This window comes from Eurytemora carolleeae, unplaced genomic scaffold (genome assembly GCF_000591075.1).
Source record: "Eurytemora carolleeae unplaced genomic scaffold, Eaff_2.0 scaffold120, whole genome shotgun sequence".
NCBI classification, from domain to species: Eukaryota; Metazoa; Arthropoda; class Copepoda; order Calanoida; family Temoridae; genus Eurytemora; species Eurytemora carolleeae.
In genome coordinates, this window is record NW_019396077.1 from 265185 (window position 1) to 288330 (window position 23146).

General features: G+C 35.8%; 6 protein-coding genes across 7 annotated transcripts in view; all 6 read right to left on the reverse strand.

The window, feature by feature from the left end:
* Window positions 1-2957, reverse strand: part of LOC111714740 (vacuolar protein sorting-associated protein 33A) — a 12987-nt gene extending 10030 nt beyond the window's left edge. For both annotated transcript variants that reach the window (XM_023489919.1, XM_023489909.1), the window contains exons 1-5: window positions 2880-2957; window positions 2434-2663; window positions 2247-2340; window positions 1521-1621; window positions 72-120 (exon numbers count right to left, since the gene is read on the reverse strand). In XM_023489919.1, coding sequence (XP_023345687.1) covers window positions 72-120; window positions 1521-1621; window positions 2247-2340; window positions 2434-2663; window positions 2880-2945 — 540 coding nt within the window. In that variant the 5' untranslated portion in view covers window positions 2946-2957. The remainder of the gene's footprint in view (window positions 1-71; window positions 121-1520; window positions 1622-2246; window positions 2341-2433; window positions 2664-2879) is intronic.
* On the reverse strand, window positions 2948-5023 carry LOC111714750 (translocator protein). Its single transcript, XM_023489937.1, has 4 exons — window positions 4735-5023; window positions 4404-4625; window positions 4044-4125; window positions 2948-3414 (listed from the first exon to the last, which is right to left on the reverse strand). The coding sequence occupies exons 1-4, from the start codon at window positions 4828-4830 to the stop codon at window positions 3311-3313; spliced, it is 504 nt and encodes a 167-aa protein (XP_023345705.1). The 5' UTR covers window positions 4831-5023; the 3' UTR covers window positions 2948-3310.
* A 1188-nt stretch (window positions 5024-6211) lies between these two features.
* LOC111714784 (DENN domain-containing protein 1B) lies at window positions 6212-10537 on the reverse strand. Its single transcript, XM_023489991.1, has 4 exons — window positions 10444-10537; window positions 9259-9365; window positions 8745-8926; window positions 6212-8388 (listed from the first exon to the last, which is right to left on the reverse strand). The coding sequence occupies exons 1-4, from the start codon at window positions 10516-10518 to the stop codon at window positions 6299-6301; spliced, it is 2454 nt and encodes an 817-aa protein (XP_023345759.1). The 5' UTR covers window positions 10519-10537; the 3' UTR covers window positions 6212-6298.
* Window positions 10538-10581: 44 nt separating this feature from the next.
* On the reverse strand, window positions 10582-15026 carry LOC111714883 (vacuolar protein sorting-associated protein VTA1 homolog). The gene is made up of 7 exons (XM_023490102.1): window positions 14854-15026; window positions 14315-14401; window positions 13903-14001; window positions 13342-13499; window positions 13006-13086; window positions 11459-11958; window positions 10582-11234 (listed from the first exon to the last, which is right to left on the reverse strand). Exons 1-6 carry the CDS (start codon window positions 15007-15009, stop codon window positions 11805-11807), a joined length of 735 nt encoding a protein of 244 aa, XP_023345870.1. The 5' UTR covers window positions 15010-15026; the 3' UTR covers window positions 10582-11234; window positions 11459-11804.
* LOC111714777 (nucleoporin GLE1) lies at window positions 15016-19218 on the reverse strand. Its single transcript, XM_023489979.1, has 5 exons — window positions 19130-19218; window positions 18284-18409; window positions 17573-18025; window positions 17025-17433; window positions 15016-16584 (listed from the first exon to the last, which is right to left on the reverse strand). Exons 1-5 carry the CDS (start codon window positions 19136-19138, stop codon window positions 15038-15040), a joined length of 2544 nt encoding a protein of 847 aa, XP_023345747.1. The 5' UTR covers window positions 19139-19218; the 3' UTR covers window positions 15016-15037.
* On the reverse strand, window positions 19177-22924 carry LOC111714793 (biotin--protein ligase). Its single transcript, XM_023490000.1, has 11 exons — window positions 22810-22924; window positions 22031-22074; window positions 21805-21890; window positions 21567-21748; window positions 21356-21515; window positions 20856-20991; window positions 20586-20671; window positions 20390-20453; window positions 20026-20149; window positions 19656-19765; window positions 19177-19453 (listed from the first exon to the last, which is right to left on the reverse strand). The coding sequence occupies exons 6-11, from the start codon at window positions 20982-20984 to the stop codon at window positions 19229-19231; spliced, it is 738 nt and encodes a 245-aa protein (XP_023345768.1). The 5' UTR covers window positions 20985-20991; window positions 21356-21515; window positions 21567-21748; window positions 21805-21890; window positions 22031-22074; window positions 22810-22924; the 3' UTR covers window positions 19177-19228.
* Between the last annotated feature and the right edge of the window lie 222 nt (window positions 22925-23146).

Genomic DNA, 23146 nt, shown 5'->3' on the forward strand with positions numbered 1-23146 from the left:
CTCCCCCCTACCCCCCCCCCCACCGGTCTATCACACAAGGGTGGCAATAATAGTTGAGAAAACGCAATAACCTTAGCAGCGTAGTGTATTGAAGTAGGATCTCCTTCAATATGAAACTCTCTGTATATTCAGGGTTCAAATATTACAAATTAAATAGAAAATAAAATTAAATTCTTCACAAGTACTCAGGGGTGTTAATTGTGACCATTGAAAGAAAAAGAACGATGTTTTCATTGACATCTTTAAAGGAAATGAAAGCGTAATCTTAATTGACCCTGCATGCAAAGATGGCAATGCCTGATTTACAACCCTTTAAACCTAGAGGTCAGGAGTCCGCGCCTTCGTCTCTCGTAAAACGTAAGCAGCGGGTTGAATTGCTGTAAAACGTAAGCTAGTGGTTTAAGTTGTCGTAAAACGTAAGCTAGTTGTTTGAATTGCCGTAAAACGTAAGCTAGTGGTTTGAATTGCCGTAAAACATAAGCTAGCGGTTTGAATTGCCGTAAAACGTAAGCTAGCGGTTTGAATTGCCGTAAAACGTAAGAGAGTGGTTTGAATTGTCGTAAAACGTAAGCTAGTGGTTTTAGTTACCTTAAAACGTAAGCTAGTGGTTTAAATTGTCGTAAAACGTAAGCAGCGGGTTGAATTGCTGTAAAACGTAAGCTAGTGGGTTAAGTTGTCGTAAAACGTAAGCTAGTGGTTTAAATTGACGTAAAAAGTAAGCTTGCGGTTTGAATTGCCGTGAAACGTAAGCTAGCGGTTTGAATTGTCGTAAAACGTAAGCTAGCGGTTTGAATTGCCGTGAAACGTAAGCTAGCGGTTTGAATTGCCGTGAAACGTAAGCTAGCGGTTTGAATTGCCGTAAAACGTAAGCTAGCTGTTTGAATTGTCGTAAACCGTAAGCTAGTGGTTTAAATTGTCGTAAAACGTAAGCTAGTGGTTTGAATTGCCGTAAAACGTAAGCTAGTGGTTTGAATTGCCGTAAAACGTAATTTAGTGGTTTGAATTGCCGTAAAACGTAAGCTAGTGGTTAGAATTGCCGTAAAACATAAGCTAGTGGTTAGAATTGCCGTAAAATGTAAACTAACGGTTTGATTTGTCGTAAAACGTAAGGTAGTGGTTTGAATTTCCGTAAAACGTAAGCTAGTGGTTTAAATTGCCGTAAAACATAAGCTAGTGGTTTGAATTGCCGTAAAACGTACGCTAGCGGTTTGAATTGCCGTAAAACGTAAGCTAGCGGTTTAAATTGCCTTAAAACATAGAGCTGACACCAAAATAGATTTTTAAAGTTTGAAAGTAAATCTCTATTTTTTGTAACTAGGTTTAAAAGGTACTGCTGTAAACCAGACACGTCACTTAACAAATGGATGGTCACTTGTAATTACGCCTAAAGTCCCTTTAAGTCTTGATAAACGCAGTTCAAAGCTGGATATCCTGTTATATGGATGAACTATAAGATGATAAAATTTAACATAAATTTGAATCACATAAAATCTAATAAATATTTGAAGATTTCCTCCTGCCTGAAAGTACCCGGGAGCTCCATACTTAGTAGATCAGTATCCAGGGGATAGAGATACAGGGGTAGTTCACATACACTTAGAGAACCATATACTCCACCCTCCTATACATAGATAGATACAGTGGTGGATCATATACACTTAGAGAACCATATACTCCACCCTCCTATTCATAGATAGATACAGGGGAAGTTCACATACACTTAGAGAACCATATACTTCACACTACTATACATAGATAGATACGGGGTAGTTCACATACACTTAAGAGAACCATATACTTCACACTCCTATACATTAATAGATACAGGGGTAGTTCATATGCACTTAGAGAACCATATACTCCACACTCCTATACATAGATAGATACAGGGGTAGTTCACATACACTTAAGAGAACCATATACTCCACACTCCTATACATAGATAAATACAGGGGTAGTTCACATACACTTAGAGAACCATATACTCCACCCTCCTATACATAGATAGATACAGGGGTAGTTCACATACATCTAGAGAACCATATACTCCACCCTCTACATAACACATACCATATACATAATTTTGATTTTTCTGTATAAAAAAAACCGGTCACGTTGAACATTGAACCACCTATTCAATTAGTTTTCATGTTCGCCTCTAGGTAAGGGCTGGAAGCTAACCCTTCTATTCCCGGGGGGGGTGAGGGGGAGGAGGGGGAGAGTTCTCATTAGACTTATTAACTCACCTTAAGTCGCTTCTCACAAAACAATGATTTTTTTGGAAGAAAAACCGCGTGATATTCTGTTTTTAACCCTGTTCCTCCTCTTCTCTCTTCTAATCTAAATTAAATATATTTTTCATATTTTTACCATTTTAATTTAAACTAAGAATAATTTGTCGTAAATCAGGATAATTCTTATATTTTAACCAACCTAATATTGGCTGAGATAACATCACAGTTAGATACAGTTGGTCGGATAATAAAGATAACATTGTCCGCCTTCAAGGCAGGGAGTCCGGCGGGGTTCAATGGGAACATCTTGATCACGTCATGCTCCTTGAGCACGGAGTATTCAGCGATAAGTCCGATGGGTCCGATGAGACACTCGTCCCAGACCAGAACCTTGGAACCGGATATCCGGTCTAGTATACCCAGTAACTCCTGAACAATCATAAGAATGCTATGGGTTCAAATTACAAGGACGTTACTGTCTACCTAACCAAGCATACGGAGATTAATCCTACCTACAGTATCTGACAACCCAGCTCCCGGAGATTATTCCTGTCTATCCAACTCCCGGAGATAATTCCTACCTATCTACCCAGCTCCCGAAGATAATTCCTACCTGTCTATCCAGCTCCCGGAGATAATTCCTACCTGTCTACCCAGCTCCCGGAGATCCCCAACCTTAACTCGACCAAGGTTCAGATGACTTCGAGACATTATTCTGAAAATTTAAAATTTATAGGTTTTTCAAATCAGAAATTGAATAAAATAATTATTATCACTTTTCAATTTAATCACAGCTGTGGTTTATATATCGAAGACTGAATAAAAATGAACTTAAAAAAAATGCATTCAAAGAAACCTGCATGGGACGTTTCGATAAAAATACGCTTGCGATTTGTATAAAATAAACTTCTATAAAATGAGATGTCAAAAATAAAATTCTGTGTCTTTTACTCATTTTAGGCACATTGAATCTTAAATATAATTTAGAGATAAATCAACCATAAAAAAGTATGTAATATCAAATCATTTTCGTGGGTTTAATAATATGTTTTGAGCTCTCATTAGTTTACGAGGAATTACTCCTCCTTTGGGCTGGGCCTGTCCCCGTTCATCTTCCAGATGGAGTAGTTCAGCATAGTCGCTAGGCTCAACCAGGCCAGGTAGGGGGCCATCAAATAACCTGGAAAAGGACTGGTTACATTTCATCCATTTTGTATTCCTTTTTTAGATATTTATAAATAGATTCTAGAACAATAGATGGCAACGTAGAATTTGTACGCTCTCAGTACAGTTGTATTCGGACATCAAAGTGTCATTTCAGTTTTTGTGTCCGACAAAATTGTCAATAATAGTGATAATTTTAGAATAAAGAGCTTATCTTACATTAAATAAGTGCAATTTTATGTGTTCTGTAATTTCTATTTTTGCACTTTTCTCTGTTGCCACCTATTGTACTTGAAATTATATTTGGACATTTGAACTTTAAACACAACTAATAGCACTAATAATCTAGAATTGCTTGTGACCACTACAATACCTATTCTGGGTCCAGCGCAAGGGTATATTATTTTTAAAATTACCCCAACCCATGGAGGATCTACGGGAAAAATTAAAAATAAGACTTTGAAGTAAAAGTTTTTTTTTTTTTAATCCCTTTATGATACTTTTTAATCAAAATTCAGCGAAAGTAAACTATACAAATTAAAAAGTTTTCAATGGGGGTGGGAATTTTTTTAAGGAAATATACAACCCTGATGCGGCTTGTAACCTGTTATTTAGAACAGGCTGATACACAATATTATAAATTACCTGCGGTTTTATTGACTCCGTAGAAACTGAGTCCGCAAGCAGCAACATTCACCCATAAGGCGCAGATCAAGTAGAAGCCTCCCTAGAGTTAGAAATCAAAAATAATCTACAATACATCCAATATGTCAAGAATTTCTTCATGTTACACCCTCTTGTAAACTTGAAACTCAGGGGTCTGAAGAATTAAGAATTGCGTAAAAATTAATACGTAGACGTCCGTGTAATTAGCTAAAAAGTTTCATCTCTTCATGATACATTCCTCTCCCCTCCCCCCTTCACAAAAAAATTCATTTGTTTTAACTCCTAAACTCCAGCAAAATATAGTTAATAACCCTGTAAATAAAAAGCTGGAATACTAACCTTGACATTATGCTGTCCAAAGAATACCGGGGTCCAGGCCCAGTTCAGCGCTAACTGAGAACCATAAAGCGCCAGAGGGACAGCTGCGCCGCTAAACCCTCCACCGTCCCGGTACACCAGGTAGCTTGCGTACCCCATGGAGGCGTAGAGAGAGGACCAGACTGGACCAAAAGCCCAGTTTGGTGGTCTCCATTCAGGTTTCTTGATGTGCCTGTACCAACCCTAGGGAACATAATATCAGTAAAAATTTAAGCTGTGCCTTTTGCACTAAACAGCTAAACCGAATAATTTACTTCAATAAATCCGGGGAAAAGTTCTAAAAAATTTGTACCTTGACTTCGGTCCTAGTAATGAGAGAGCCAGGTAGAGCACCGACGAAGGGAGCCAGGGTTGCTCCGATAGCTGGCAGGTTCAGCTCAGGTAGCATTTTCTATCTGCTCAACAGGAAATATAAATTACTAGAAAATTATCTATCACAAATAGTTAAATATGCTGGTTATGCTGGTATTTACAATTGAAAAGACGTATGAAATATCACTGTAACAATAAAAACTGACTTGACCAATGTTATATATGAAATGAAAGATTTGATTTAAATTCTATGGTCCAGGGAAAATAACATCCCCCCCCCCTCCCAGTTCTAACCCGGACCCATATCAGGAAAATGAATCAAATTCAGATGTGAATCTTATTGTCAAATTGAATCTTTTTCTTTGTTAACTGTCAAACCCATGACTTTTTCTTTTATTAAATACGGAAGAGGAAGGGTTTGTTCAAGACTTTATACCTAGGGTTTCCATCGCAAGTGGATTTTACTTGCGCGCAATTGCGAGCCCTGTAAACTCCTAACAATTGCGCGCAATTACGCGCAACGAAATTGCGATTGGAAATCCTAACCGGATGTCATTCCAATTTACAATAAATATTTCAAAAAATTGGAATTAAAACTTGCTTATAAAGTTAAATGTTAAATGTTAAAAGAATAAGTTAGAAAATAAAGGTCACGTTATTGAATTCATATAAACTATCACAAACAATAAGCAAGCGTTATAGATAAAAATATTCCTCTTTACATCTAAGAATATTTTTTTACAGAGATTTCTGATATTATGTATAATCTACATTTCTAATTTTAAGATTCAAATCAATATCAATTAGTACTTAATTTATTATAATGAAAATTCATCTAAAGTTTTAATAAAAAAGTGCAGGAAAAGAAACCGAAAAAACTAGGTTTAATTTTTACGAATTTTAAATTGTCCAAAAATGAAGGTGGGTGATATTAAAAGACCAGGCAATTCCAGGAAACCTGACTAGTATATAAATAAAAGTTGAAATTGTTATTTTAAAGTATTTTTAAGCATTACGTATATGTTTAAGTTTGTATGGCTATAAACGTTCTAACACTACGCTGAAAATTTGTAAGTGAAAATTCTTATTGTTTTAAGATTTACAATTTAAGATGTATACAAATAAATAGGCCTCTAAAGAACCCTAGTGTACTGTTAACACATTTCTAATTTATAATCTAGATTTGTAATAATAAAAATAAAGAAAACAAAAAAAGCCAAATCTCCGATAATGAAGTCTTGGAATTTGAGAACATTTTTGATAAAGAAAATCCAAGTTCAAAAAAAGATCACTAGAAAAAGGGAATTTCTCAGTGACTTGAAAAAATCTAAATTTTTGGTATCGTGTAAAAAACAAATTAACTTTCGCGATTTAAAAAAAAAACATTTTAACTAACTTGGATAAAAGTATAAAAATATAAATAATACTAATATTGAAAATAAACTTTTGCTTCCGACAAATTCTTATAAAAAGATATAAAAAACGTAAAATATAAAAAAGTTAAAAAGCAAGGATCGTCTTTTTTTCTTGAAGAAAAACTGCCATCAATCAAAAGTAGTCCATTGTTTCTTTGATCTAGGTGGGACAGCAGGAGGGATGGGATCCATTCTAGGAGAAGGATTAGATCTACTAGGAGTAGGTTTACGGAGAGGATCTAGTTCAGCAAGGATATCGGAGCTACCAGGCAGTCTCTGGTTCACTGGCATCTCCGTAGAGTCTAATAGTCCTGGTTTGAAGGATGCAGGGATGTTTGGAGAGTTGTAGAGAAAACTATTGTTAGGTTTAGATATGGAGGGAACGCGGGGAGGAACTAGAGGGGTGGAGGAGACAATTCCGTTTGTTTGGAAACTAGGTCTGGAGTAGGATGCACCGGACCCGGAGAGAGTAGGTTGCTGAGATAAGGACGGACTAGGAGTAAAAACAGTATTATACAGGATAGGACTAGGAGTTTGTGAACTCTGTACACTCATCTTGGAGAAGTGTAAACCGTACTCGCTGAGCAGATCCTCCGAGGACCGGGTTGAAGGTTGATTTTGCTCCGTCATTGATGTTAGGAACTGTTTAAACTGAGGTTGGTTTCCTCCCCCAGGAGGAACATAGTTCTCATACTTCCCAGCACTAGCGGTCAGTCGGTCTGGCAGGGTAGAGTTAGTCACGGATATGTAGGGGTTTGTGGTTCTAGAGAGTTTCTTCTTGTGACTGCTCTGATCAGACCTGGAGTTGGAGCTGGCCAACGGATCAAAGATTATATCGTCAGATTCGCTCCCCAGATTTATCAAATCTCCAACGGACGATTTCCGGGACGAGGTTCCGCTAGTTCTTTCAGTTTCCTGTGCTGAGCTGGTGCTGGGCAGTTCTCTGGCCTTGTTCCGGTTCAAGATCTCATCAATGTCATTCATTAGATCGATTTCTAACCTTGGGAGATCCTCCATATCCGGGCTAAAACCGTCCGGCGTCGAGGTCGGATCAAATCTTTCATATTTCAAAACCCGTCCAAAGTTTAAATCCGTGTTCTGTCTCGGAAACTGGGAATTAGAAATAGTTCCGTATTTGTTTAATGTAGAACTCCGACTTTGAACCGGAGATGATGGAGCACTGTATGGACCAGACTCAGTATGCATTTCCTCTTTATTATTCCATCTTGACTTGACATCTCTGTAGGTAGCTTTAGCTTTCGATTTAGCTATTTTACTTCCATCCATCACGTTCTTCATTGCGTCTTTTACCGCAGGGTTAGCTTTGTTCTTCACTTTCTTAACTAGTGCGCCGCTTTCTTTTCTTACATTTTGTTTGATAACTGTAAACTTTTTGTTCGGTTTCTCCGTGAACCCGATACATTCAAGTTCAAACTCGTCGGAGAAACTTTTCCCAGAGTTGAGAAGAATCAATCTTTCTTCTATAAACTGTCTAAATATTTGGAGTTCTAGCATCTTAACCAGAAAAGGTTGAACACTACTGGATCTAGACAGGATAAAATCATCTTCACTAAACGTTATTCTCTCTCCTTGTCGATGCTTGAGTGCGTCTCTGTATCCACCGATGAGATGAACAAGCGCCTGGAGAAAGGCGCGTGCAACGCTTTCACCAAGAAGGTTTGCAGGAGATTTTAAACTTTTTTTTAGGTTTGAAAAAACCTCGGAGGGAAGACTTTCCAGATCGTCGAACGGAGTTTCAACCCTGTTATTATCCGCGTCCAATATAACCACGTCACCAAGTTCAGATCTCCGGGTCCGCTTCATAATAGGCTCCGGAACCCCGATAAGAAATGGCATCGGAGCACATAGATAGTCCATAAGCTGAACCGGAAGAACTGGAATGAAAATATGTTGCCAAGACATTGGATAAATGATTGAGTTTGCTGCTTGAACACAGGCGGATAGCCTTGACAGCTTTTTACTTGTCACTATTATTCTCCGCTCCGTGAGCATAGATGCAAATATAATCAGCATATTGTTCGTGTCTACAGCATTATAGTACTCAGTGAGGTTCCTATTCTCCGGTATACTGGGAAGGTTTAGCGGGTTTGGTATCGGAGACGTGAAAACCTGACCCTGACCGTACTCCAGGTGGAAGGTTAACCCAGGAGGAGGAAGTTTACTATCATATACACGCTCTAGAAACCTCCATAATTCTCCTGAAATATAGAAAACTAATCATTTTTGCCCAGAACTAAAAAGATAATAAGTTTCAACTAAAGATAATAAGTTTCAACTAAAGATAATAAGTTTCAACTAAATACTCTCTCTCTGATCTTTTCTTTGGAGGCGAATATTTTTAAATGAGATCAAGTTAATCTCTACTTGATGAGAAAATTAATACTTTTAAATTGAAAACTGTTTGACAAATCTGACTGATCGCGTTTTTAATGATATGAAAACGGTAAAGCAAAAACCGTGAGTTAAAAAGGACTTGCTTATTTGTGCACCTTAAATTTGTCCGTACATTTAATAGCTTCCAGTTCATTTTAATGAAAATCTTAGTAAATTTTACCTGAATCCTTGTTCTGGATTTGGTCTGAACAGAGGTTAAGAAGTTTATAGAAGAATTCATGCCAAGGAAGAGAACTGAGTAGGACGAGAGCGGTTTCTCCGTTCGGAGCATACCGACAGAATCCAAACGTCCATTTAGCCTCAAGATTGGTTAGAACGAAGGAGAAGTGTTCAACATTCGATCTAAAATCACACACTTAAAATAATGAACAATAATAATTATGGGGAGAGAGAGATTTAACCAACAAGACTAAAATAATTTTGATGTTGGGTTGAGTGGGCTATTCTTGAATATACAGGGTTACCCACAAAGGATGAAACTTCAAGAAACGATTGTACGGAATTATACCGTCTGTTTCCTAACATTTGTGATTCTCCGTAACTAACTTGTTTCTGTCTTTGCAAAATCAATAAAAAGGCCATATATGACTATCTTTTCAAGTCTCATCTTTTGTGGGTAACCCTGAACTAGATTTGATGTGCTCGATGTAAAAATAACAATTTTAATAACTTACATAGGGAACTTGCAAGGGAATGCGAACTGAGGAACAGATTTAAGAATATCGGTTTCCTTCTCCTTGTACGAGGTGGGGAAGGTTTGTATTATCCAGGGCTGCTCACTCTAAATAAAACAGATTTAAGAATATCTGTTTCCTTCTCCTTGTACGAGGTAGGGAAGGTCTGCATTATCCAGGGCTGCCCACTCTAAATAAAACAGATTTAAGAATATCTGTTTCCTTCTCCTTGTACGAGGTAGGGAGGGCTGCCCACTCTAAATAAAACAGATTTAAGAATATCTGTTTCCTTCTCCTTGCACGAGGTGGGGAAGGTCTGTATTATCCAGGGCTGCTCACTCTAAAAAAATTTCTTTTCTCATAAATACTTTGTTTTTTATTGTCATAAATTTTATTATTATTGGATATTCATTTAATTTATATTTTATTTGTCAATTCTGTCATATAGGACTGATGCTGATGTAGAAAAACATTGAAATAAATTTCCTCCTACAAATAGAGAACACTTTTAACCAATTCGGATTTATACAGTCTTAATAATAAATTCATGAATTATCATTTTTTTATTGAGGTTACTTCTTTACTAATGTTCAAATTTTAAAATCAAATTAATTTCTTTGAGGACTGACTCTATGGACTCTGTAAATAACCACTCGCAAATCTATAGTTTTCAATTTATAAACACAAGATTAGAAATGATCATTTGCATGAAAAGTGCCATAATCGATTCAGATTTATAAAAAAAAAAAAAAAAAAAAAACGGAGTAAATAACGAAAAAAATTTACGAAAAATTTCGTAAATATCGATTTTAATAGCATATGCATATTTAAGTCATATATGTATCTCTATGAATATCATAACAATACAATCAGAAATTCTCTTCAATACTTAACCAGCAGGAACATGATCAAATCATAAACATAATATTGTACCTCCTTATATTTATTTAGGGAAACCTTATCTATACCAGTTTTTTGACAAATTATGTCATTTAAATCGCTCTTTTGATATAGATATTTACGAGTCGAATTTAAAAACACAGGGGCCCAACTTAGATATATTACACAACAGAAAAGATAATATCTCCCACACCGATACTTCTGGTTAAACCTTAACATTGTGAATATCCCTTACATCACTCTCCTTGACATAATTTCTTTTCATCCAAATCCACGAAAATATACCTCTGTCTGAGAAGGAATTATCTCAAGAAATGCTTCAAAGATGTGGCGCGGAGTATCCCGAATTCTAGAACCCATTTTGCAACCAAACCAGGAGCAATATTTCAGCTCATTTGTTTTAACTGTGAACACGCATTCTCATTTTCTGGAACATGAAGTTGAAAAATTACTGAATCCATTCCATATCGTTATACGAGGCCGCCGGATCCTAAAAATAAGTGTAAAAACGGCAAACGTATGAAATGTTTAGATAATAACCAATTAGATCCACGCAGGATCATTTTTAATTCGATCACATTTCATGCACTTGGTAAATAAAAAAGAAAAAGGTGAAATCCGTAAAAAATCTGTCACGATCTTTCTATGGCGGAGAAACTTCCCACAGTAACAGTGTACGGTTCTAAATCAGCTGATTTGAAGCGAAACTTTCTTATTATATTTGATATATATATATTAACCTTAGTCTCTAATTTATAATTAATTGTCCGAAGGACGTTTTATGTTTATAAATTACAAGTATTTGCATCTAGAAAATTTGTTGAATAAATGTGGTTTGGTAAAGATAAAACTATAATTCTAGAGCTATCCTACAAATACTTCGTAAGTAAAATTTTAAAAAACATTTATATCTATATAATCTGTCTAATAATTTGTCTAATCACCCCTATCCTCACAAATTCTCTTTTGCCTTCACTTTCTTTACTCCGCTCCTTTTAATCAGTAAAAATACTGACATAACAAAGAATTTAAAGAATTTTGATGCGAGCGTATCGAAGTGTATTATGATGGGGAACCTACAGGGTGTCCCACATCAAATTAGACCGCGTCAATGGGTCTAGATTACGATTTGGGGGACAAATCAAAATTTAAGAAGAATGAATCATTTTGAAAAATTTAATAAGGCGAATAGAATTTTTTTTGCAGGAAATGCTAGATTTTTCGAGTATTATGTGAGTATTTAGGTGTTAAAGATTGAAGATAATCTAATTTGATATGGGACGCTCTGTATATAATTCACCGGCTTTATGAATTTTCTTTGAATTAACTCGTAAAAGCGAGAGCCAAAGTTTCACTTAATCTATTAATTACAGATTACACATTTCGAAAAATGTATAATAAATGGTGTTATACGTTGGTAGCTAAGAATCAGCAACAATAGATTAGATAATGCCAAAATATTTGCATAATATTATTAATTAAATACAAAATAAATTTAACAATCACATGTCCCAATAGTTACAATAATACAATAATTTATATAAGTCTCAATAAGGGATAATTCCTTCAAGCAATGGGAGTTTCATATTTTGATATTTAACATAATATATCCTTGTTAAGTTTGATGATGCGAATATGCGTATTCTCTACTGCAGTTCTGTCCCTGTCTGGCACAGATGTAACGCCTTGTTAAGATTAAGAATAGTTGTTGGAAGATCATCATAGTCTAGAGAACTGATAGCATACTTGCAGTACTTCTGAGCCTTAGCAGCCTGTTCTACACTCAGCTTTATACCAGACCTAGATATATTTCAGTTCAATTAATTTCCAAATAAACGAGAGGGGGGGGGGGGGGGGGGGAGTGTATTGATTTCTTTAGAATTACCGGTTTCAAACTACTCTCACTATATAAACTGTGTTTTCTTTGATTCTTAATTCATTTGGTGTTACTTGGTAGAAGAGAGTTTGGATGTTTAAACGAATGTCATCTATTTAGAAAGAAATCAAAGTAAGTTTACATCAGCGTCCATGGTTGGTTTAAGCCTTACTGAAGCTATACTCAGGATCCAGGCATACATACGTGCGTGCGCGCAGCAATTGTACATATTATATATAGTAAAATGGGAATAGATCAAATGCCTAATTTCAAAACAGGGAGAACTAGGTATTCCAGCTATGTCATATTTCCTATGTATCCTATGAATGAATTTCATAAGTGCCCTAAGTGTTCTGTTCTGTTCTTTTCCTATATATCTTATGTTTTCTATGTGAATTCTATTTATCAAGTATCCTAAGTACCTTAAGTACCCTATGTATGTATCCTATGTATTCTATGTGTATTCTTTATATTCTAAGTATCCTATCCTATGTATTCTATGGAATTCTATTAATCAAGTATCTTAAGTATCCAAAATAAACTAAGTACCCTAAGTACCCTATGCATCCTATGTTTCCTATGTACCCTATGTATCCTATTTACTCTATGTGTATTCTATATATTCTAAGTGTCCTATCCTATGTATTCTTTTTGAATTCTATTTATCAAGTATCTTAAGTACCCAAAGTAAACTAAGTCCCCTAAGTACCCTATGTATCCTATGTATCCTATGTATCCTATGTATCCTATGTATCCTATGTATTCTATGTGAATTCTATTTATCCTATATATCCCATTATAACACTATACAGGTTACCCACATGATGAGACTGTAAAGACGACCTGAAACCCTTTAAATATGATGATTCCATTGATAAAATAAGACTCCTGTCTAAAATATAATAATTTAATAGCTTACTTATGCCAGGTGCCGCAAATCACACTTTTTTGTATAACTATTGAATAATTACCCCGATGGTTGAATATTAAGAGTGTTGAAGTTATTGATTGGATTAACAGGTACAGCTGGCTGGGCGGCCTGGAATATCATACTAAATCAATTTTATATCGTGAGAGAATAACGCGAAACAAACAGATAATGCATTTACTCGTGATATAAATCAGAAACGTGGACAGTTGTTTGCTAAAATTCATTCTCTGAATTAAGAATATTACTGATTAAATTATGTAAACTTTATGCAACGAGTATTTATGGATCCAATTTACGGAACCTATTTTCGAATAATGTGTTCAGAATGTATTCGTCTTGGAACACTGCAGCTAGAATTGTGTTTAAATTATATAACCTTAATGCAACGAGTTTNACCGGGGTTTCCCCGTTCTTCAGACAATTGTGTATATACGCAGCTTTCCATTTTGCGTATTTCTTGTGATGCGTTACTTCAGGGGTTAGTTCCCCAAAGGTTGTGAGAACATCAAACAGCATTCCGCTAGAGTAGAACGCCTAAAATTTTCAATTCAAATATTTCAGTAAATTTTGGTGTTATTGCAATAATATAATGGGCCAGCCAGATAGAGGGTTGTTGGACAATTTAATTTCTGTTTGTATGTCCGATCATAACTCATGAACCCCTGGACTGAGTTGTCTCAAATTTAAATTGGGACACTCGGAAGATCCACGGGAAGGTTCTTAGTCTAGCTTAAACATTCTAGGTTGAGTGGGTTGACGTTCAAAGGGAAAACTTATTTCCAGACAAAGCTGGGTTCCTAAGTTAGCATTCAATAATTTGATAATAATTTAATAATACTTTTTTGAGAATGTTAATTATTCAATAATGTGCTATTATAATTATGATTTATTTATCTCTACTAAATCTTTTTTATTTATTTATGTTCTAAATTCTTGCCTTAACGACATTTTTGTTAAAATTTGCCGCTCTATCCTCCTTGTCTGCCCAGAGGAACAGCTTCATGGCGTGATTCTCTATATGAGCAGATGCAACAACCTTCAAATTAATATTTATTTTTAAAGTATTCATTATATTTGTTTCAAACATTTAACATGGAACGTGTATCTACAACTGTAGGTAGTCCAATATCTTGAACAGAGCAAGAACATAGAAATTTCAAAGAATTTCTAAAATTCGACGGTCCTTGAGTTTGAAATAAGATTTGAAAAGAAACCATTGAAACTTTTCTGGCACTGAACAGTATTATTTGACATAAATAATAAGTTTGAATTTGTTACTTAAATCCAAAGATTTTAAATTGGAAACTGGGTGGCGACCGCGGGCCCCCTGTAATTTTAGTAAATCTCACTTCGTTAGAAACAGCCTCGTTCCCGGCCATTTCCTTCTTAGTTTTCTCCAACCAGTCCATCAGTGGTAGTAGAACTGCTAAAGCTTCCTAAATACAAATATTATTTTTTGTTTTGTTTTTGGACACACATTTTTGTAATTCTAAGCATCAATAAACCTTCCCTGGGGTCATATGAGGTCAAATACAAAATTTGGGCCCGATTGGTTCAGCCGTTTTGACGTTTATTGGATACTAAAGGACAGACCGACAGATACGCAAAGTATTTATTAATTTCGAACATAATAAATCTCAAATATAAATCCCTATTAGAAAATATAATAGCTAAAAGATAAGCCATCTACTTCTAGCGAGACCAGTGGCCGAATTTAAAGAATTTGAGCGGCGGTTTAAATTTAAGCCGCGACTTAAATATGGTTGGTTCCACTTACAATTGTATCAAATGTTTCAGGATTTTAGCCGCCGCTAAATCTAATCCGGATTTTGGCGGATTTAAACCGCGGCTCAAATTCTTTAAACTCCATCTCCGTAAAACTAAATACCTTAGAAGATTTATCTAGTCCTAGTCCTGTTTGTAGAGCTGTAAGCCTGCACCAGTAAGCTATTACAGGATCCCTTGTCTCATGCTCTGTAGCAGTCTTTAGATAATGCTGAATAGGTTTCAGGGAGGGAGGACACGGAGCTAGGTTTAGCGCCATATTTAATTTCTGAAATATTTGAAAAATATTAAATATTTACTTTCTTAACAAATCCCGGAGCAAGAACTCCCTTGGGAGGATCAACCTTCCCCTCCTTCAAGGTTTTCTCCAGGTAGGTTTGTAACCGAGCAGTTGGACCCCCATCGGTCTTAACAGCCTCCAGGCGGCCCAGGAAACATGAGTTCACAAAGGAGAGAAGTTTAAAGAACTGGGTTCCGTACTTGATCAACATCAGGTTACCGGTAGTCTCCAGGACCACTAGGAGAACAGTAGCAGTAACATCAGGTATAGGTTCCTGGTTCATCAGCTCAGCTAGAAACTTCCAGATCAGTTTAGGACCAAAGGGATGAACTGTGTTAGAACCTTGAGGTTTATTACTTGCAGCTATACCAGCAAACAGTCTTGCAAGCCCTGTCATTCTCTTCAAGTATTTATCCTGCTTCTCTATCACATCCTTTTCATACTTGTAACCAAGAGCAACATAAAAATCCTTGTCTGACTGTCCTTCTAGCCTTCTCGGATTGTACGGAACAAGAAGCGGACAGAATTCAAAGAAGTATGCTAGAAGGAGTTTCCCAAAATCGGGAAAACTATCCCAAAGAGCAAGTGCTACCGATGCGAATGGAAAAGCACTCTCCGCCTTAGAGCTGACCACTTCTTCGCCTTGGCGGACAATCTTCTTTGCTGCCATGGCCATACAAAATTTAACTCCGGATGGATGTTGGCTGGCACATATCTGCGTATCCTTCATTACTACTGGTCTACCAGCCAGCAGTAAGGTCAGCTTCTCTAGCTTATCGTTCAGGTGCTCTGTAGTCTGTGCTGAGATTGCGTTAAGAGCGGTGCTGATTGCAAGCATTAGCTCAGACTTGATTTTCTTCTCCTGGTCTGAAAATACAATATCTCCGATATATTTAGTCTTGAAATCAGATATCTCGGCTCTGTAAGCGTCTACGGAAATGCTTGGAATAACAGGAGACGATGCTATGGCCGGTGTTGAAACTTCCTCAGCCTTCTGCTCAGTAACTTCTTTCAGCGCTTGTTGCGCCTGCGTCGCTGTCTCTGCAGCTGCTTTTTCTTCTGCTTCTTTTACTTTTGTAGCGGCTACAGCTGCTTCGGCTTCAGCTTTCTCCTTCTCGGCGAGCTGTTCCAACATTAAAATATTTTCCTCTAGGATCAAGATGGAGGATTTAACTCCGTTCTCTAGGGATATAACATTCTCCCAGTCGGATTCATTCGCTGATCCATCCCTTGTCTTCTGCTTCATATCCTCAACCATGGTTAAGAACATATCGTAGATATCAATAGCGTCCTGGCTAGCTTCGGACAACTTGGATGGATCTGGAACGGAATTGTAAACATCCACTAGCTTGAGCACAGTTGGTTTTATCTGATGCAAGATTAACTTTTCATATTTGTCGGTTTGTTCAATAATCCTTTTCTCCCGCTCCTCCTCTTCTCTGATCTTATCCTCCTGCTCCTTACATATCCGGAGAAGTTCATCGTTCTCATGTTTTCTCAGAAGATCCGCAGCTTTTTCCTCATTTTCCCGTCTTAGAGCATCCTCTCGGTCTCCTAATAAATAAATAAGTAAAATGTGAATAATTATTTAAGTTTTTGTATAATTTATGTTCACATTTAATCATATTTTTATTTAATTAGTTCGTGTTTTTTTATCAATAAAGTTATGAGAAGAAGAAGGTAATTATTACATGATGTGATCATAGTGAATTAGGGACATTATCCCCTCCATCTCTGAAAAACCCAAAACATTAATTAATATGCAACCTAACATTATATTTTTAAAGATTTGTTCTAACATCAAGAATTTATTTTTAAAACAAAAAGAACCCCTTGGCCCTTGCAAAATGCAAATACTATTTTAAACCCATAGAAATCCGACTTGCCATAGAAAAAGCGACTTGATTATTACTAAAAAAAACTTTCTACAACTGAAACCCTGATCAGAAGGACATACCGATATAAATAATACCGTTAAAATCAATTTAACTTACTCTTTATTTCTTCAAGTATCGCTTCTTCTTGTTCTTTCATAATTCTTCTCTCCTCCTCCTTCTCCTCCTGATATCTTAACTCCGCCTGCTCCGACAGTTCTCTGCTCTTCATGTTCAGCTTCTTAATCAACTCCGCAGTTTTCCTCTCGGACTCTGCACTCATCTGCTCCCGGATATTGATCAGGGCCTTATTTATCTTATCCAGCTCAGGTTCAGGATCCTCCTCCTCCTCCTCCACCTTCTCTTCTTCTTTCTCAGGTTCTTCCTTAGTCTCCTCTGGTTCCAGGTTCAGGAAGGGGCGGATACTGTCCAGCTTGAGTCGAACTAGGTTTACGGAAACATTCCGCTTCGAGATCTTCTTCAAGAATCCCGGAGTATATTGGTACACAGAGCTATCACTTAGATTTACCTAGAAATATACATGAACTTTAAATCTTTAACAAATGATGAGATGGGGTTTCGTTATCCCGAAAATAAAAATCTTCATAAATATAACAAATAATTAAACTGGCGTATTAGATAATCAAACTAGTGAAAAATATGCTTACACTTTTCACTGGTTCCGTCTCCTCAATGAGTAGTGTAGTGGAAGTATGAGGAGATGAGGGACTGAAGATGAACTGTTTCTGATCTATATTCCTCTCCATACTCCGATCCACATTCACCTCGACAGGACGGATACGCACAAATTTTTCCGGGGTGTTAAAGGAATCTGAAGTTTTGGGGCCAGACTTCTGATATCTCTTATTGTCTAGGGATGAGTTTAAACTCATCCTCATTTCTTTTTTATAAAGTTTGGTTTTCTCCTGTATTAATCCTGAACTAGTTGTCCTTGATACATATTCACTGCTCAGGTTTAGATTTATTCTCCGGGTTGATGAGGAATCAGGACTGTATGAGGTTTTACTATAGTTCGGGAGAAGATCAGGGCTGGGTTCTTTCTCTTCCTGGACGGAGATGTGAGCAGAGCGAGCACAGGATGACTCGTTGTCTATGTTGATCTAAAACGATAAAAATATATTTCAACTGTTGAGTGATAAAGTTTAAAGAAGTTTTGTTTTGAATCTTCATGACAGAAAAGAAAACTGAAGAGTTTATGAGATTTGTTTCAAAATAACTTTTACTTTATTTCTTTTACTTTATTTATTTTATTTTAGTATTGAACTTTAAATCTTTAAACAACTTTAAAGCGGTAAATTGAATTAGGAAACTTCAATAAAAAGTGAATTAAAAATTTCTCTAATTAAGTTTCCTCCGACCTGGTTAAAATCAAGAGTTAGTTCTCCAAGAACCCGTTCAACTCCCTCCCTTGACGCAGCCCAATCACGATCATACTCTAGACGACCCTTACCACTTCGCTGTAGGAAGGAAACAACTTGCTCAACCTGAACATTTGAAAATTGATTTTTAGAATTTTATTCGCCATTTTAAACTTCAACATGGATTTTCACAAAATATTCTAGGTTAAAGTTTTAACCAGTGCTTAGGATCCGGATCAGTTGGATCCGCAAGATTTTGGCTTCCTGGATTCGGAGCCGCAAATATATGCGCATCCACGGATCAGGATCCAAGAGGCAAAATATCAACCAAAGAGTGCAAACATTTTTTTTACTCTCTAAACCCAAATCTGAACTATTAAAAAAAGAGATATTTTAAAATTTCCTAATTTCTGAATGGCTTTTCAAATTTGAGCATAAAAATAAGCGAAAAAAATAAGACACAAATTTCGAAAAATCTGCGTTGTTAAAAAATTTCAGTAAAAGAATATATACGTCTACAGACTTGTGCACAAAACAATTAAATTTTATTAATTTTGAATTTGGTTAAACATAGGATTTTTTTTTACTTATTAATGTGAACCTGTGGTAACCTTAAACGTCTTAAAATACATGAGCAACAAATTATTTTGAAAAAAAATATCTATTGTTGAAAGGAAAACATAGAATACTGTTATGATAATTATCAGGAATTAAAAGTTCTGTTGCGGGGTTTCACATCTCCCTCTCCCCCCCCCCACAAAAAAAGCTATTGCGCCGTTTACTAAGAGATATACTTTCTGTACAGTGAGCAATGAAAACTGCACCAGTAAGTTAAAGTAACTTTACCTCAGACATTTTAGAGATCTTTCAGACTTTCAAAACATTATTTTAAGTCTGAAAATGTAAAAACATTAAATGCAAGAAATATATCGACCACCAAATTCATCAAGAAAATTTAGGTCTGATCAGTCCTTTCGTCATATCAAAACTGTTTCTGTCATCATGGACGGAAAATTCGTGTCCGTTTTCCTCCATGACACGGAGATATCCAAATTCGTCCAGGCCGACGATTTTAACAATGTCCACTCTACTGCATTTATTCTGACTGTTTTCCGGTTCTATTTCCAGTTTGATCTCCTGGTTCTCATGCAACCAATACTTGTAATATCTCTGAATAATTCACAAATCAATTATTTAACAATTTTTCAAGGTGTTTAGTGTTGACTGTTCAATATTTAGGTTTAAGTAAAACAATGTGGTCGACTTTTATACCAAGGTTTTTATCTTGAATTTTAAAATGATTGTAAATCTCATATAACCTTTTCATATTCAGACTCCAGGTTCTATTTTTAAACATTATGATTTGTGGTCCCTGAAAGAGTATATCCTGGTTCCCCTGGTTGTACAAATCTATCAGGTTCTCCAAGGTGTTGAATAGCACTGAGAGATAAGCTTCTCTTGAGATCGGAGCTGAACCCAACCCTGCAAAAATAAAATAGAATAAGACTTCAAGGTGTTGAATGGTAAGGAGAGAACACCTTCTCTTCTGATCTGAGCTTCTCCCAACCTTGTCGACAAAACGTAAATAATCAATGCTTTATTCCCATCTCCAATTTTTCTGAATATCCTCTAATATTCAAGTTCCTTTTTCAGTGTGCAATAAATATATGATTTTTAAAATCCACTTCTTCCCAACCCGTAGATCCTAATACAGGTTTAGGAGTTAGGACGAATATCTTTACCTGAGAGAATGTTGTTTACACTGATGGTAGGTTCCAGGTTATTCAGGTTTACTCCGCATCCGATATTGACAATAATAGTTGAACCCAGGAAACTAGAGTTAGCAATCACTCCTCCAAGCTTAACCTTCAATACAAAATAGTTTAATAAATTTTAATTATAAATAGTGATTTTATGCTGGGGTTGTAAATGATGGCGTTAATCAAATACTTCCGTTCATATGGGTTTATTAACTCTCAAATTTCAATTTTAATATCAATTCTAGCGCTGAAAGATTGGATTTAAAAGTCTGCGTGTCTAAGTAAGGTTACCACAAAAAGAAATCTCAATTAATAAAAGATCAATTTATGGAAAAGACTTTTTTACCTGGTCTTTATAATAAATATCATTCGGCCACTTCAGTCGAACCTCGAATTGGTTATGAAAACTTCTAAATAAAAAATCCTATTAAAAATTTTCTTTTGAAAATTATTTTGAAAATTTTCTTTTTTAAATTATTTTAAAAATTTTCCTTTTTTAAAATATTAAAAAAAATTTTTTTTTAAATTATTATTTAACCAACCTTAGGGTTTCAGCAACTGCTAATCCAACTATATGCTGAATAAGAGAAGGTTTAGCTCCCATATTAGAGACTAGGTTCAATTGAAGCTAAGAGTTATTCATGAAGTACATTCAAATATTGAGAACAGAATTGAACTGTATATAAACAATAAACAATAACCGGAGAATTTTTTTTATGAAAATGACAGAAAAGCTAAGAGTAAAATCTATAACAATTATACTTATTTTAGAAATCATGCTAAAAATTAAGAAATCAAATGTACTCATTAACCTGAAGAGAAAACATAGCGCAGCCTGGGGGACTAATCCACAAGTTCCCGCCCCGGCCACGCCCTAGAGTCTGCTGATCAGCCAACACAACCAGACCAGGCACAAGAGATGCTCCACCCAGAATATCCATGGTAGAACTGACCAAACATCAATTAATTATTTCAATAAATTAAAGTAAATAAAATAATTGATATGAAGTAGAGACGTTTAAAACATCTTTACTCGCGGATATCCTAGTACAGTGGGACTCATAAAACTCTAGAATAATAAGAGACTGTAAGCCTCAAGATATGATTAATAATAGTCCATGAAAAATGAACATAAAAACACAAATTGCGCAGTGTACACTGTACACAGACGACCCAGTACAGCTTCTGTTGAACCTATTTGCTTTATGACACTATCAAATTCACATAATATTGCGTCTTCTTCTTACACCACAGTTTTTTGAGTCCCACTGAATATAAATTTCTCACAAATTAAGATTAAATTGATGAATTCCTGATTCGCTGGAAATGAAAAATGTTTCTGCCAATTTCTCTGGTTTGAAGATGGGATGAGTATTGCTCAAAGTGGAATGACGGATCTTGGTTCCCAGGACGGAGAATCAGTGTAGAGTCATTATCTTTTACTTCTCTGTCATCCTTATCAAATCTTAGATCTAAAAGAAATATCAATACCATAAAAAAAACATCAATTATAAAAAAAATACCAAATTTTCCTATTGAGAGAGTTTGATTTTTAAGTTTCTTCTTTATTTGATCGTGAAGAAAGAAATCCTCTGAAGAGAAACTATGAAAGAATCCGTTTGAGTTTGACACTGTGGTTAGGTTTGGCGTAGATTCATCTATAACATCTATTTCAGCATCCAGTAAAGCTTTCCCTATTGTAACACTAAAAAATAATTTATTAATTCAAGGTTTATCCTCTTAATTATACAATAAACAAACCTATTTAACTTGTGTATTTTGATAACTTGACCACCAGTATTTCTATATTCATCTATTCCAGTCACAAAACTATCTGACGAATTTTCCTAAATTTTTCGTTGAATGGATTTTAAATTCAAATGAGAATAAGCCAAAATGTTTCTAAAAATAACATTGTTTTCCCTGTAAATTATTTTGATTATGGTAAAATATTAAAATAGAATTTTCATTTTTCGTTTGTTAAAACCTGCAAAATGAGAAGTTTACAGCCAGAACTCCACGAGCTCAATTCTAAATGAGTAATTATTATTTATTTAGTGGGGTGGGGTGGAGATTGTGTGACACCAGTTCTCGAATTAGATCACTTGTCCAAAGGCAGTAACTGGATTGGTCTCCGGACTGGTGTTCACGGGTTCGATTCCCGTACTTCACACAAAACATCTGAAGCCGACATCTGGTTAAGCAGTTATGACTACCTGACGGATGTAGGAGAACTGAGGGGCGGCTGTCAACAACTCTCGCAGCGAAAGGGTGCGTGCTTTCTACTCAACAAGAAAGAAGCTTTAAGTGAATTTATCCAAGTGAAGATGATGAAGAGAGGAATGCTGGACAAGTGGGGAGTCTATGGTTGCCAGCTATAGGTACCTTGTGGTATCCAATCCGGGGTTACAAACGATAGGGAGCAATGAGTGTGATATTTCCTATCTGTATGGCACCCGGGCCTCATTCAAGTATATCAGAAGAATTCCTCAACTCTATTATTCTCAGGCCTAAAAAAGGCCCTTAGGCAGCTGGAATCTTGTCAGAATTTTTCACAGTATGAATGAAGCGTGGATGGATGAATGTGCTGTCAGATTACAACAACTGGTAGATCAATATAAACCCAGACAACACCAAACTTTCGTAACAGAAAAATTACGAGATTTGATCGTAACAAACCCGATCATGTCCTGGGGACAAAAAATCTTTTCTAACTTATTTCTAGTTCCTTACTTAGAAAATTATAAACGGAAAAAATATCTTTACCTAGGTTTTCTTGGGATACAGGATACACAATATACTTTGATGGATTCACTCTTTCCCTGAAAAATGAAAATGTAAAAATTTTAAATCTTTTTTTTAGAAATGGAAAGTTTAGAGTTTAAATGTAACTAGGTATTTTATGTGTCCTTTAATCTTAACTTAAATAATTTTTGAAAAAGTCGAAATTTGAAATTTCATTGATTCCGCAATCTTGTCTTATTTAAATACTATATTCTAGCTAAAATACATTACTTTGTATTTAATTGTCATTAATTACAAAGGTTGGCTTATTGGGTCTGTCCTAGAGAACGATTTTTGGACCCCCTGTCTGGCCAGTTTT